The 13,081-nt window shown below is 43.9% G+C and overlaps 1 protein-coding gene across 2 annotated transcripts in view; it reads right to left on the bottom strand.

The window, feature by feature from the left end:
• ACOXL (acyl-CoA oxidase like) overlaps positions 1 to 13,081 on the bottom strand; it is a 390,431-nt gene that overhangs the window by 212,667 nt on the left and 164,683 nt on the right. For both annotated transcript variants that reach the window (XM_024242376.3, XM_054547921.2), the window contains exon 10: positions 609 to 725. In XM_024242376.3, the coding sequence (XP_024098144.2) occupies positions 609 to 725 (117 nt within the window). The remainder of the gene's footprint in view (positions 1 to 608; positions 726 to 13,081) is intronic.

Genomic DNA, 13,081 nt, shown 5'->3' with positions numbered 1-13,081 from the left:
GATCTGAGATAAATCCTAAGTTTCTTATCTTTATAATGCGGAGATGATGATAACACGACACACAAGTGCTGGACAACGGCCTAGCACTTGGGGAGGAATAGCTGAGAGGCAGAAATGAAAGCCTGTAGTAGAATGTGAATTTCCAGGTGTACTTACGGTACACGTTTTATTCAAAGCTCCTCACTCCCCGCCTCCCCTGCACCACCACCAAATACACACACACCTGGACATATTTTTGAAAACTTTACTGTAAATTAGAACCTTTATCAGAAGTAAAGAACTTTTAACTGTTCAAGTCTGCTACTTTTAAAAACTCTGGAGAAACATTGGCTCCTGCTTCCTCAAAGTCTCTGTGGCCTCCATTCATCTGAATAAAGAGACAATCAAGACTTGGACCTCAGCATCCTTTAAAATCAGATGTCCAGGTTAAAAACATTTGCAGTGGTTTAAGCATCCGAGGATGCTTTTAACCTGGGCATCTGATTTTAACAACAGACTCTTCCTGATCACAGTTAGAAAATGACATCCTGTGCCTGCTTCTCTGAATTCTTACTCACGCCAGGGCATCACACTTATCCTGAGAGAGCAAACCCTGAGAGCCATCTCACCTGCTGACGAAGGTCAGGGTCAAGGCTGTGGCCAGGTGGGGCATCAGCCGCAGGGTCTGCTTTTGGTGCTCAATGATCTTCACCTCTTCCTTGGTTTTGGGCCCAAACTGCCTCCGGCTAGAGGGAATCAACAGACACAATTTTTACCAAAATCCAGGAGCGGGAGGCAACTTCATTTCCAGAGCTAAAAATGCTGGCTAGCCATTTGCCTTCCAAAGACTCCAGAATCAGAAATCTGAATTTCCCAAAATGTGGTTAGGGCAAAACAGCCTAAGTTTCTGAAGAAAGCCCAACAGGAAGCTTTTCAGCTCTTCTAGAAGTTAACCTTTCCAGCGTGGAACATTTTTAAAGCAGCACATCTATCTAACACCAGAGTAATTTTTACTCCTTAACATTTACATGACATTTTATAGTTCCAAGTGCCCCATGATCATTAATTATTCAGCTTTACTAAATTTGTGACATAATTAATAGGACAGGAGCAATACCCTAGAACATATTTCAAAAGGACATTCTCAACAAGGAGGGTGACATTAACCCTGGTGCTATTGTCAGATTCACAGGTAGGTCATTACTTTTAGCCCACCTAACCCCCCCCCCCCCGTAATTCTATGTGGAAAAGGTGTTCTCCACATCCCACCTTAAATCCCTGCACCCTGCAGACAGCATCTGCATTGCACTCTGAGGCTGCTATGTCAGGTGAACCAAAGCCTTCCTTGGAGCAGTTTATAAAGTGGTGTGGGATTGTCCCCACAGGCAATGCCCAGGGACAAATCCCCCAGGATCTCATAGTTGTAGATTGCAAAGAGCCCAGGCTTTTCATAGAGGTCACCCTCTGCCCCATGCTGCCTGATGCTCTACATCCTACTTTCAGCAGCATGCTGTCTTTGAACAGCTCTGAGTTTAACATTGGTTTATGAAAGAACAACATTTCACTCACACACACACATACATTGTGCTATGTTATCAAGCATGGTGGGCAAACCTTTGCTTCACACACCAGTGGGGTGAGAACATCCATCAACCACTCAAAGAGAAGAAGCAATTGTTTTAAAAATCTTATATTTGATAAAGACTTTCTTAAACATAATCTTATACTTAAATATTGTGTTTATTTGTAATTGAAAGAAGGGCACCATAATCTTTTTAGTGTTTAAGGCATCTCATAGTCTAGCACTGTGAGCACAGCCTTGTTTTCTAAGAGCACAGACTTCCCCCAGGCACAGTCTAACCACCCCACAGATGGCTGTTTCAAGAATACCACCCCAACCCGCCCTTCATCCATGCCCGCCCCTCCATCCTAGTTCACACCCAACCACAGCAGGCTCGTGGCTCCAAATGAAAGGGCTGTCAGTCTACAGGGAAACCTCTCAGCTTTTGCTGGATCACGGTGAAAACAACAAAAAAATCCCAAAGCCAGTAACGGTGTCATCATGATGTTAGCTCATTGCTAAGGACTGAACTGTGTCACCGCAGAATTCACATATTGAAGCCCTAACAACCAATGTGACTATTTGGAGATAGTCATTTCAGGAGGCAATTAAGCTTAAATTAGGTGGTAAGGATCCAATCTGATAGAATTGGTGGCCTTATAAAAAGAGAAGAGAAAGGTCCCTCTCTCCCCACATCCATGCTCTGAGAAAGATCATGTGAGGACACAGCAAGATGGCGGCCATCAGCCATCTGCCGGCCAGGAAGAGCGCCCTCACCAGACCTGTCAGTGCCTTGATTTTTGACTTGCAGTCTCCAGAACTGTGAGAAATAAATTTCTATTACTTAAGCCGCCCAGTCTATGGCATTTTGTTACAGCAACCCAGGCTGATTAATGTAATCATTTTACAAATTTCATGTGTTCCTCTCACTTAACTTCCATTTTTACATGCTGTGATTCTACTGTAGCTTTATCTATGGTTGTTGTGGCTAGACTCTTATCTACCAAAACCAGACAATGGCCACGTGCAATCCACCCCACTGGGGGACAGCTGTGTGTCTGCCCTCTGCCCAGCATCATGCTAGGCAGTGGACATTTACCAGGTCAAGAAAGCTGAGTCCCAGCCACTGAGCCCAGAGCCTGGGACATAGAGAAGACCCAGACAAGGTGGCATGTGCAGAGAGAGCCTTGGGCATGGCCCCATGCTCCAGAGCTTCACTTCAGGACATTTTACCCACAAAGTGACAGCAAAAGCAGTGATTGACCACAACACCGTTTAGTTTTCTTTTTTGTTGTTGTTGTTGTTAGGCTTTTTTTTTTTTTTTTTGCTGAAAAATAAGTACGATCATAATACAATTTTTTTTTTTTTTTTGAGACAGAGTCTTGCTCTGTCGTCCAGGCTGGAGTGCAATGGTGCAATCTTGGCTCAGTGCAACCTCCGCCTCCCAGGTTCTAGCAATTCTCTGCCTCAGCCTCCCAAGTAGCTGGGACTACAGGCGCCCACCACCACACCTGGCTAATTTTTTGCATTTTTAGTAGAGACGGGGTTTCACCATGTTGGCCAAGCTGGTCTTGAACTCCTGAACCCAGGTGATCCGCCTGCTTCGGCCTCCCAAAGTGCTGGGATTACAAGCGTGAGCCACCACGCCTGGCCAATAGTACGATTTTAAACAGCATCTCATCAAAATTTGTTTCTATGGTGAACTCTTTGTCTTGGCCACCATACACTCAATATTCATTTAATGAATGAAAGAATGAATTCATTCTGCAAATGAGGAAATGTAAAAAAAGCAAAGCAGAGTGGCCACTGGAGACCTCAGAGAAGGTCTTTGGATGCCACATATGACCCCGACCTGTTGTGCCTCAGTTTCCCAATGGAGGCACACCTTGTAGCGGTGCCATTTCCTCTTTGACCCTCACAGTTCCTCTTTGACCCCACAATTGGGGTGATGGGTGAAGAGGAGAAAGAGGCCACCAAGGGTCCATGTGGCAGGCCTCGCAGTGCCTCTCCCTGTGCTGAAAGAGAGGAGTTATGTTCTCCTAATCCACTGCTGAGTTCCCAGGTAATTTCACAAAAATCAAGAGTGTTCACAAGAATCTAAATGTCCAGACTTTCTTTAAAAATAGGAAGATATGGCACCTCCGGACCCTATTCCCATAATGCAATCTGCTGGAACTCAGAAGCCCGACCCTCCAGGCAGGAAACGGCTATACCCTGAGGATGCCAGAGCCCTTTCCACTCCCTGACATTACCTGCTGGCCCAGGAAGCACTGAGTTTTTAGCCACATTGCATTTTTTATTCCATCCAGAATAAATTGGCATCAGCATCCTAACTTGTTAATTATGTTCTGTAACTGTGATATACAGCCAAGCATAGACATTCTGTGTGAGTCTATGAATTTACTGGAAGAACTTCTAGGGAGCAAAACGGCTCTGGCCAGCTTGTAGGGAATAAAATCCAAACGCCTCAGCTTGGCATTCAAGAGTCCGCTATAGCTTGACTTGAGTGTTCCAGCCTTTTCTCCCACTAAGCCCCTTCAGACGCTTCCCATCCTGGACCTCTGTCCAAGCAGGGCTCTCTGCCTGCAGCTGACCCCACCCCTAACTGCCAGTGTCTAACTGGACTCATTTTTGGTGGCTCAGCCACATGCCATCTCCCCAAATTGAGACTTCTCTGATTCTCCCCTTCTCCTTGGCACACCCCTTCAAAACTAAACAGAACCAAACCAACCAAAGCAGGAAGTTGCTTCTCCCTGGAATGCCCTGAGCATTTCATGTTGCCCCTCCTGTGAGGCCCAGCACCTTCCCTTTCCAGCTGGCGCCATGTGCACCTGTGTTAACCATGTGCCTCTGATGCTTCGACATCTGAGACTTTACTGACCCTGGAGAGACAGGGGCTCCCAGGGCCAGCTAATTCCTGAAGACAGCAAACGACTCCTCTTTGAGTGCATTTTTCATATGCAAACGAATCAGTTCAGGACCCCACTCCCGCTGCTTCCTTTATCTGTCTCTTCCACTCAGGGCCTAACCTAGTCTCCCCAGGGCCAGGTACCAGACAACTCAGGACAGATCCTATGCCTCGGAGCCTTCTCAAGTTATCCATACTAGCCAGTCTTAAACATGCTTACCAGCCCTGCCCATTTCTTCCTGTGGAAACCACAATAAAGGCTCTTGCCCACATTTTCCCTTCATGCCCTCTCTCCCTTCTAACCAATGCTAGTGTTTCCCCGTGTGGCCCTGCGTGGCATGGCGTGCCCCTTCTCTTGGGAACTGTGAGTAACAAACTATGCTTTCAATGGCTTATCCTCTTCTGATCTGCCAAGCTCACCATACTGAGTAATAATACAACCTACATTTTAAAACAGCACCTGTCACTGGACTCAGCCCACTGAGGGAAGGCCTGCTCAGTCTTCTGGTGCCCCAGCCTGGCCTGACATATGTACCCAGGAAAGACAGAGGCAGGAGGGCAGATGAATGTCCTGCCAGCTCCCAGCAGCTCCACAGCAACCCCTCCACCTACCCTCCCCTGCTTCTCCTTGGAACGTTTGCTTGTCATTAGATCCTCTGAACAAAATTCAATTCTCAGACACTGGTGTGCTGGATGGGAGCCAGGGCAGTTAGGACAGGGATAGAAGATGAAATGAAAGGAAGGAGCCTCCCCTATGCCCAACAGCCCACTCCACCACAGGCTTTCCTGCCAGGGCCCAGAGGCAAACAAGTGGGTGGGCAGAAGGTAGGCACCACCCAACTCTTTCTTTCCCTCCCTCTGGCCCAAGACCCTGACAATCCCCAAGCACTGAGCAGGGAGTTTACTCTCGCTTCTCACCCATGAGATGTGCTCTCTGGCTTCTCCAAGGAGGAATGACACTGAGAGCTACTGAAGCTTCTCCCACCCAAAGATGCAGCAAAAGGTCAGCCCTGTGACTGCCACCATCAGCCCCCATGCGGGCAGCCTGGCAACAGCACGGGTAGCAGATACCAAGAGCCTCAAGACTTGGGGTCCCCAGAGGGCCTGGCCCGTGAGAGACCCTGCCCTGCCATGCTGTGGTCACCTCTTATTTATGCTCTCAGGCTCCATTGGCCTCACCAAGGGCCATGACAGTCCAGGCCTGGACTCTGGTTGCCAGCATCCTGGCACACTGCCCTGAACACAGCTCACAGGGCTGTAATCCCTGCAGCTGGCCAGCAATTACCGCCTGCCAGACATTTTTATTGTTCCAGTTTATGATCTATGTGGACACAATATTCTTCCCATCCTTTTCCTCCACTGGGTTACTATTTTCCTTTAAAAACACATACAAAGGCTATATTTCTCTCTGTAAATATAATTTTCATTTCAATACCAAAAAAAAAAAAGTCACTTAGCTCAAATTTTTCATGGTCTTTAAAATCAAAAAGTGGTGCTTGTGTGCACAACGATATCCATGTGAGAATAAAGCCAGGCTCGGAGAGTGCTGTGAATGATGCCATTTAAAATTATAGATTTGAAAAGCTATTTCTAGATTCCAGCAACTCCTAAGGAATAGAGGAAACATTTATTTTGGGTTGTTTTATTTCATTCCCACTCAATTTTGAACGCGGCTGCTTAAGGCAATATTCGCGTGATGTGACATGGCTATTAATCACCAAGGCAGCTACTGCAGGCGCAGCCTCTGGGGGGGGCCGCACCATTCGCCTTCTCCCCTCTCCCTCTGGTCTCTTCTCCCAAAGGAGGCCAGTGACCTACTAAAAAGATAATTACTTCCCATGTTTCCTGCTCTGCAGTACCATTGCATCCAGTCAACTTCGAAGGAGAGGAGCTTTGGGGCTAAGCCTCACCCTGGACTCTGAGACTTCTTAGGGTGCAAACTTGTTTGCAGGTATCCCTGCAACCAGAAGAAGGGGGAAAAAAACCTCCTCCACTGTCAAGGTGCTGACCTCTGCAGATAAAAGCTCAGTTCCTTCCTGGGCTCAGGCCACCTTCCTCTGTGGCCACCTTCCTTCATTAATAACCTGACCACAGGCAGGATTCAAGAGAGCTTGTAAGTGCCTGACAGCTGGACCACTGCACCCCATTCCCAGTGGCCCCCACAGAAACCCTCCAACCTCTCACAGAGTCCACAGCCCATCTGTCCTGTTTCTCCCCCTTCTCTGGGGTGCTCCTAGACATACAAACTCAGAGGGCAAATATTTTACAAAGTAGGATATTTTTAATGCAACCAGTTGAACTTGGAAGATTTGGCCCAGCTGGCCAGCCAGGATGTAAACATCTGGCTTCTTATAATCAATAAGAATGCGTGAGAGTCAGACACCCTGACCTTCAGCCCTAAGCCTCACCACCTCCAACCCCAGGTGATCCCACCCTCCACCTTGGGATCATGGAAGGGATCTAACTGCACACAATTCCTGCTGCTTTTTTGTTTTGTTTCTTGTTCTTTCTTTCTTTTTTGTTTGTTTGCTTTTGAGGCAGAGTCTCACTCTGTTGCCCAGGCTGGAGTTTAGTGGTACAATCTCAGCACACAGCAACCTCCATCTCCTGGGTTCAAGAGATTCTCCTGCCTCAGCCTCTCGAGCAGTTGGGACTACAGGCCTGCGCCACCACGCCTGACTAATTTTTGTAATTTTAGTAGAGACTGGGTTTCACCATGTTGCCCAGGCTGGTCTCAAACTCCTGGCTTCAAGCGATCTGCCCACCTCGGCCTCCCAAAGTGGTGGGATTACAGGTGTAGCCACTGTGCCCAGCCCTGTTTGTTTTTTTTTTTTAAGTTGAACATATAATGGTTTGCCCTTTGGGCCTGAGCAATCCTACATTGAAACATCAGCTTAACATATAACATCCTCTGTGTTTTACTTGTCATTCTTCCCATGGGCAACTTTTTCTTTTTTTTTTTTTTTTAACAGAGTCGTACTCTGTCATCCAGGCTGGAGTGCAGGGGCACAATGGCACAATCTCGGCTCACTGCAACCTCTGCCTCCCGGGTTCAAGCAATTCTCCTCCCTCAGCCTCTTGAGCAACTGGGATTACAGGTGCATGCCACCACACCTGCCTAATTTTTTGTATTTTCAGTAGAGATGGGGTTTCATCATATTAGCTAGGCTGGTCTCGAACTCCTGGTTTCAAGTGATCCACCCACCTCGGCCTCCAAAAGTGCTAGGATTACAGGTGTGAGCCACCACACACCACCCAATGGGCAACTTTCAATCCATCTGTAGAGGAGATGGAAGAAGCCTGTGTGTGTGTGAGTGAGTGTACGTGTGTGTGTGTGGCATAGAGATATATGCTTCTTTGATAGTAGACTTGACTATGATTAAATACACAAAATGGCCCTAGGAAAGAGTTCTCCAAGTGCCCTTCAGATCCTTGAGAAATCTCAACAAGTAACTTTTGCACCTTCTCGTCACCTCTTTTCCTCCCAACCCTCAACAGTCTATCAATCCAACCACCCCAGAATAGAATACATGATCCTCAATGGTGGTGATGAGTTCAATGACAATGGCAATTTTTAAACACGGGAATATCTCAGATATGGAAAGAAATGAGGGTTTGTGGCTTTGGTGTCATTGTCACATAGTCTACATACAGAGCAGTGAGAGCACCCCCAAACCTGCAAACACAGACACTAAAGCTCAGATTTCCTTGGCCAGAGAGTGTAGCTCTTCAGAGAAAAAGCCCTTGCCAATTATCCTTTTCTTTTCTCAAAGTTCATGCCAGATCAAAAACCTGGGGAACATAAACACCTTCCCCAACAAGTCCCATGGATTTAAAGTTGTGGCCAAGTATCCAGCAGGGGCTGACACTCTGCTGCTGGAGACTGCAAAGGCTGTCTACCCCATCTATTAACACTGCAAAAACAATGCTGAATGGAGCAGGCTGCAGATCCGTAGGGGATTAGGATCAGGCTGCCTCCTCCCACAAGCTGAGGGATGACCCCCGTGGAGACCGCAGAAGCCCCTCAGATAAGAGACAACACCACCCAGGATAAACCTGCAGCCCTGGCTCTGTATTTCCATTGAGTGGGTCATTTCTAGCCAGTGTTATAACCCTGACTGACAAGGACCAGTAGGGTCACCCTGGATCTGATATTGGCCAATTTCAGATTCTTTGTTTGAGGGTTCAATTACACAAACAAAAGTGGGTCTAACCCATCACGCTATGGTTCAAACCTACTTAAAATAAACACCAAGGAACCTGGCTGCCTTTGTACTGAGTCTGTTCTTGTCCTCTCTAGTGACTCATGCTGCCTGTAGGAGACCATCCTGGGACCAAGTCAACATCATATCCCCACTTGCATCAGCAGCACAAGATAGAATGGTTAGAAATTCAGGCTTTGGATCAGACACACCTGGTTTGCACACAGACTCTAACACCTGCCAGTGTGTTATCTTGGGCAAGTAACAGAAACCCTCTGAGCCTCAGATTCCTCAACCATTAACTGGGGCTGATAATGAGCATGAGGACTAAGTGATGCCTGACATGTAGCAGGTGTTCGAGGCATAGAAGGCATCATCATTGCAGTCATTACCATTACCTCTGGAGTCCCTAAAATTACCTGTGATGCTGCTCATCCTTGATCTAGGAAAGCCATTTTAAATTTTCCCCAAAAAGCACTCTTTTTGTGTCTTTATCCCAAACAAAGTACTAACTTACTCTGCATCACTAAAACTGTTGTAAAAAGAGCTTCAGGGTTAAAAGTCTCTTCTACCCGACCTTAAATGAAAGATAATGAGATTGCTGAGAGGGAAGAAAACAAGCTAAGTCCACTGACTTTTTTTAGAAGTGTGTGTGTGTGTGTGTGTGTGTGTGTGTGTGTGTGTGTGTGTGTGTGTGTGTGTGTGTGTGTGTGTGTGTGTGTGTGTGTGTGTGTGTGTGTGTGTGTGTGTGTGTGTGTGTGTTGAAAAGCCTTCTAACAGCACCTGCACCTTTTATGTTCCCCAAAACACCCGCCAATTTTCTTCCTCCCAAATTCCATGTAGGGACAGGGTGGACAAAACAAAAACCTAGGAAAGTGGTGTGGACAGGGCCTCCTAGCACATCGCGTTGCCATAGAAGCCGCGAGTTCTTTCCAGAGTCAATCAGCCGACCCTAGAGAGGAGCCTGAATGTTTTTCAGACGGTTCTCACCCAAGGGAAATTAATTTACTTTTCAGAATGATAGCCTTAGCAATATCTGTGAGTGACAGAGTGGTTAACGTTAGTCGTCAGAACTGTGATTCCTTGAGTTTTTTTTTAATTGTATACTAATGAATGCAAAACAAAGTTAAAATGGGAGACATGGAGCCATAAATTATAGCTGAGGCTGCCTGGGGTGAGCTAATTATTTCACTGTTGTATTAATTTCATATTTTAAAAAATTGCATGAAGAAACACCTTCCGTCATCAGCACCACTGCAGAGATCTTGCAGAAGCCCCAGCACCTTGGCCATAAAAGTAAGGAAGAAAGAGGGCCAATCCTCTCTGGATCCAGGCCTTCTCTCCTCTTTCCCTTCCATTTTATGGCAGATGCAGAGTCTCTGTCCATCCTGTCTACCCCAAAAGCCATCCAGAACTTGTTGTCATCTTGGAGGTAGCAAGCCTGACCACCACGTGTGAGCAAGGGGATAAATGCAGAGCCTCAACATTCTCCAGGTTCCCCTGTCACTGAGGTTGAACATCATGAGTCAATAGTCAGGTAATCAAATGCACTTCAGAGTGTGCATCCATTTCTTAATGCTCCAAGTTGACCTTAGACTGCTCTTGGCAATGGAAATTGCCCGAGCAGCTTAAGAGCTGAAGCCTCCACTTCCCCTCTCAATCCAACAGTCTCAAAGGCAAAGGGTGCCCATAGGCTCTTAAAACAACAGCAGAATCTTTCAATCCATAAAAATGGTATGTCTCTCCATTTATTTAGATCTTTGATTTCTTTCATCAGTGTTGTGTTGTTCTCAGGAGTCTTACACATGCTTTTATTAAATTTTCACCTAAGTTCTCAACTTTTTGAGCAATTATAAATTATATTAGATTTTTAATTCTGATACCCTTATGTTCATCACCGATATATACAAATATAATTGATTTTTGCATGTTTATTTTTGCACCCTATGACTTTGCTGAATTCGTCTCTTAGTTCTAGGATTTTTTTGTAGATATCTTGGGGTTTTCTACATAAATAAGCATGTCATCTGAATATAGAAACAGTTTTATTACTCCTTTTCTAATCTATATGCTTTTCATTTCCTTTTCTTGCCTATTGCACTGGCTACAACTTCCAGCACTATACTGAATAGCAGTAGCAAGAGCAGACATCCTTGCCTTATTCCTGATTTTAAAAGGAAATAATTCAGTCCTTTACCATAACGTGTAATGTTGGCTGTACAATTTTCGTGGATGCTCTTTATTCAGTTGAGGATGTTCCTCTTTAGTCTTCCTTGAATGAGTGTTTTCACATGAATGGATACTGACTTTTTCAAACACTTTTTTCTGTATCCATTAAAATGATTATGAGATTTTTCTTCTTTAGCATGTTAATATGGTAGATCAAATTGACTGGTTTTTAAATATTAAACCAGCATTCCATCTCTGGAATAAATCCCACTTGGCTGTGATATATAGTTTTTTATATTGCTAAATTCCATTTCCTAACATTTTGCTAAAAATTTTTGTATCTATATTCATGAAGAATATTGTCCTGCATTCTCCTTTTATTATATTTTCTTTTTTGGTTCGGGGATCAGCATATGGCTAACTTTCAAAAAAAATGACCTGGAAAGTGCTCTTTCTGCTTCTATTTTCTAAGAGTTGTATAGGATTGTTGCTATTAATAATTCTTCTGGAAACATTCAGGATTTTCGAGTGAAAACATCTGGCCTGGAGATTTTCTTAGGAGTTTTAAAATCATGAGTTCAATTTCCTTAGTAGTTAAAAGGTTATTCAAATTATCTTACACATTGGGGGAGCTGTGATATTTTGTGTGTTTTTTTTTAAGGAATTTATTCTTTAAATTTTCAAGTTTATGTTTACAGAGTTGTTCCTAGTATTCTCTTATTATTCTTTTGATGTTCTCAGTGTCTACAATAATATCCCCTGTATCATTCCTGATGTTAGTAATTTGTGTAGTCTCTTTTTTTCTTTGACAGTCTCACTGTCAAAAGGTTTGTCAATTTTATTAATCTTTTCAAAGGACCATTTATTTGTTCACTGATATTCTCTATTGTTCTGTTTTCCATTTCATTGATTTCTGCGCTTATCTTTATTACTTTATTCTTTTTGCTTCCTTTCCACGTATTTTGTTCTTCTTTTTCTAGGTTCTTGCTATAGTTTGAATATGTACCCCCAAAATTCATGTGTTGGAAATGTAATCCCCAATGCAACAGTGTTGGGAGGTGAGGCCTAACGAGAGGTGTTTTGGTCATAAGGGCTCTGCCCTCGTAATAGGCTAATGCTGTTGTAAAGGAATTGATGAGAGGAGTGCACTCTATTTTGACCTCTCTTGCTCTTCTGCCTTCTGCCATGTGAGGACTCAGCATTCCTATCCTTTAGAGGACATAGCAGGAGGGCCCTTTTAAAAGATGCCAGGGCCTTGATCTTGGACTTCCCAGTCTCCAGAACTATAAGAAATAAATTTCTGTGGTATTGTTATAACAGCACAAAATGGACTAAAAAGACCATTCTTTAAGTGAGAGCTTAGATACTGATTTGAGACTTTTCCTCATTTCTAATATATGCATTTAGCACATTTAGTGTTACAAAATTTTCCTCTCAGCACTGCTTTAGCTGTGCCCTACAATTTTTGATATATATTTTCAATTCCATCTGGTTCAACATTTTTTTAAAAAATTTTCTTGAGAGTTCCTCTTCTTACTATTAGTTATTTACAATTGTGTTGTTTAGTTAGGAAGTGCTGGTGAGTTTTCCTGTTATCTTTGTTACAAAGTTCTAGTTTGAATACGTCATGGTCAGAGAACTCACTCTGTATGACTTCAATTTTTAAAAATTTGTTGCAGTTTTTTTTTTTTCCTGGATAAGATATGGTGTATCTTGGTAATGTTAGGTGAGCACTTTAAAAGAAGGTGTACTCTACTTCTGTTGGATGAAGCGTTCTATAAATGTCAATTAGATCCTATTGGCTGATAGTATTGTTGAGTTTTTCTATATTCATGCTGACTTTCTGCCTAGTTCCATCAATTGTTGAGAAAGGACTGCTGAAGTCTCCTACTACAACTGTAGATTGGTCTATAGTCCTTTCAGTTCTGTTAGTTTTCACTTCACATATTTTGCAGGCTGTGCTGTGTTTTACATAGACATTTAGGATTACTGTATCTTCTTGATGGATTGACCCTTTTAATCATTACTGAATGCCCTTTTATTATCTCTGATAATTTACTTTTCCCCAAAGTCCACTTTATATGAAATTTAAATAGCCACTCCTTCTTTTTTTTGGCAAATCTTTGCATGATATGTCTTTTTTCATTCTTTGACATTTAACCTGCCTATATTGTTACATTTGAAGTGAGTTTCTTATAGACAGCATAGAGTTCAGTTACGTTTTTAAATACACTTTGTCAAGCTCTATTTTTTAACTGAATT

The sequence above is a fragment of the Pongo abelii genome, chromosome 12 (assembly GCF_028885655.2).
Source record: "Pongo abelii isolate AG06213 chromosome 12, NHGRI_mPonAbe1-v2.0_pri, whole genome shotgun sequence".
Taxonomy (NCBI): domain Eukaryota; kingdom Metazoa; phylum Chordata; class Mammalia; order Primates; family Hominidae; genus Pongo; species Pongo abelii.
This window is presented reverse-complemented; position numbering and strand designations above follow the sequence as displayed.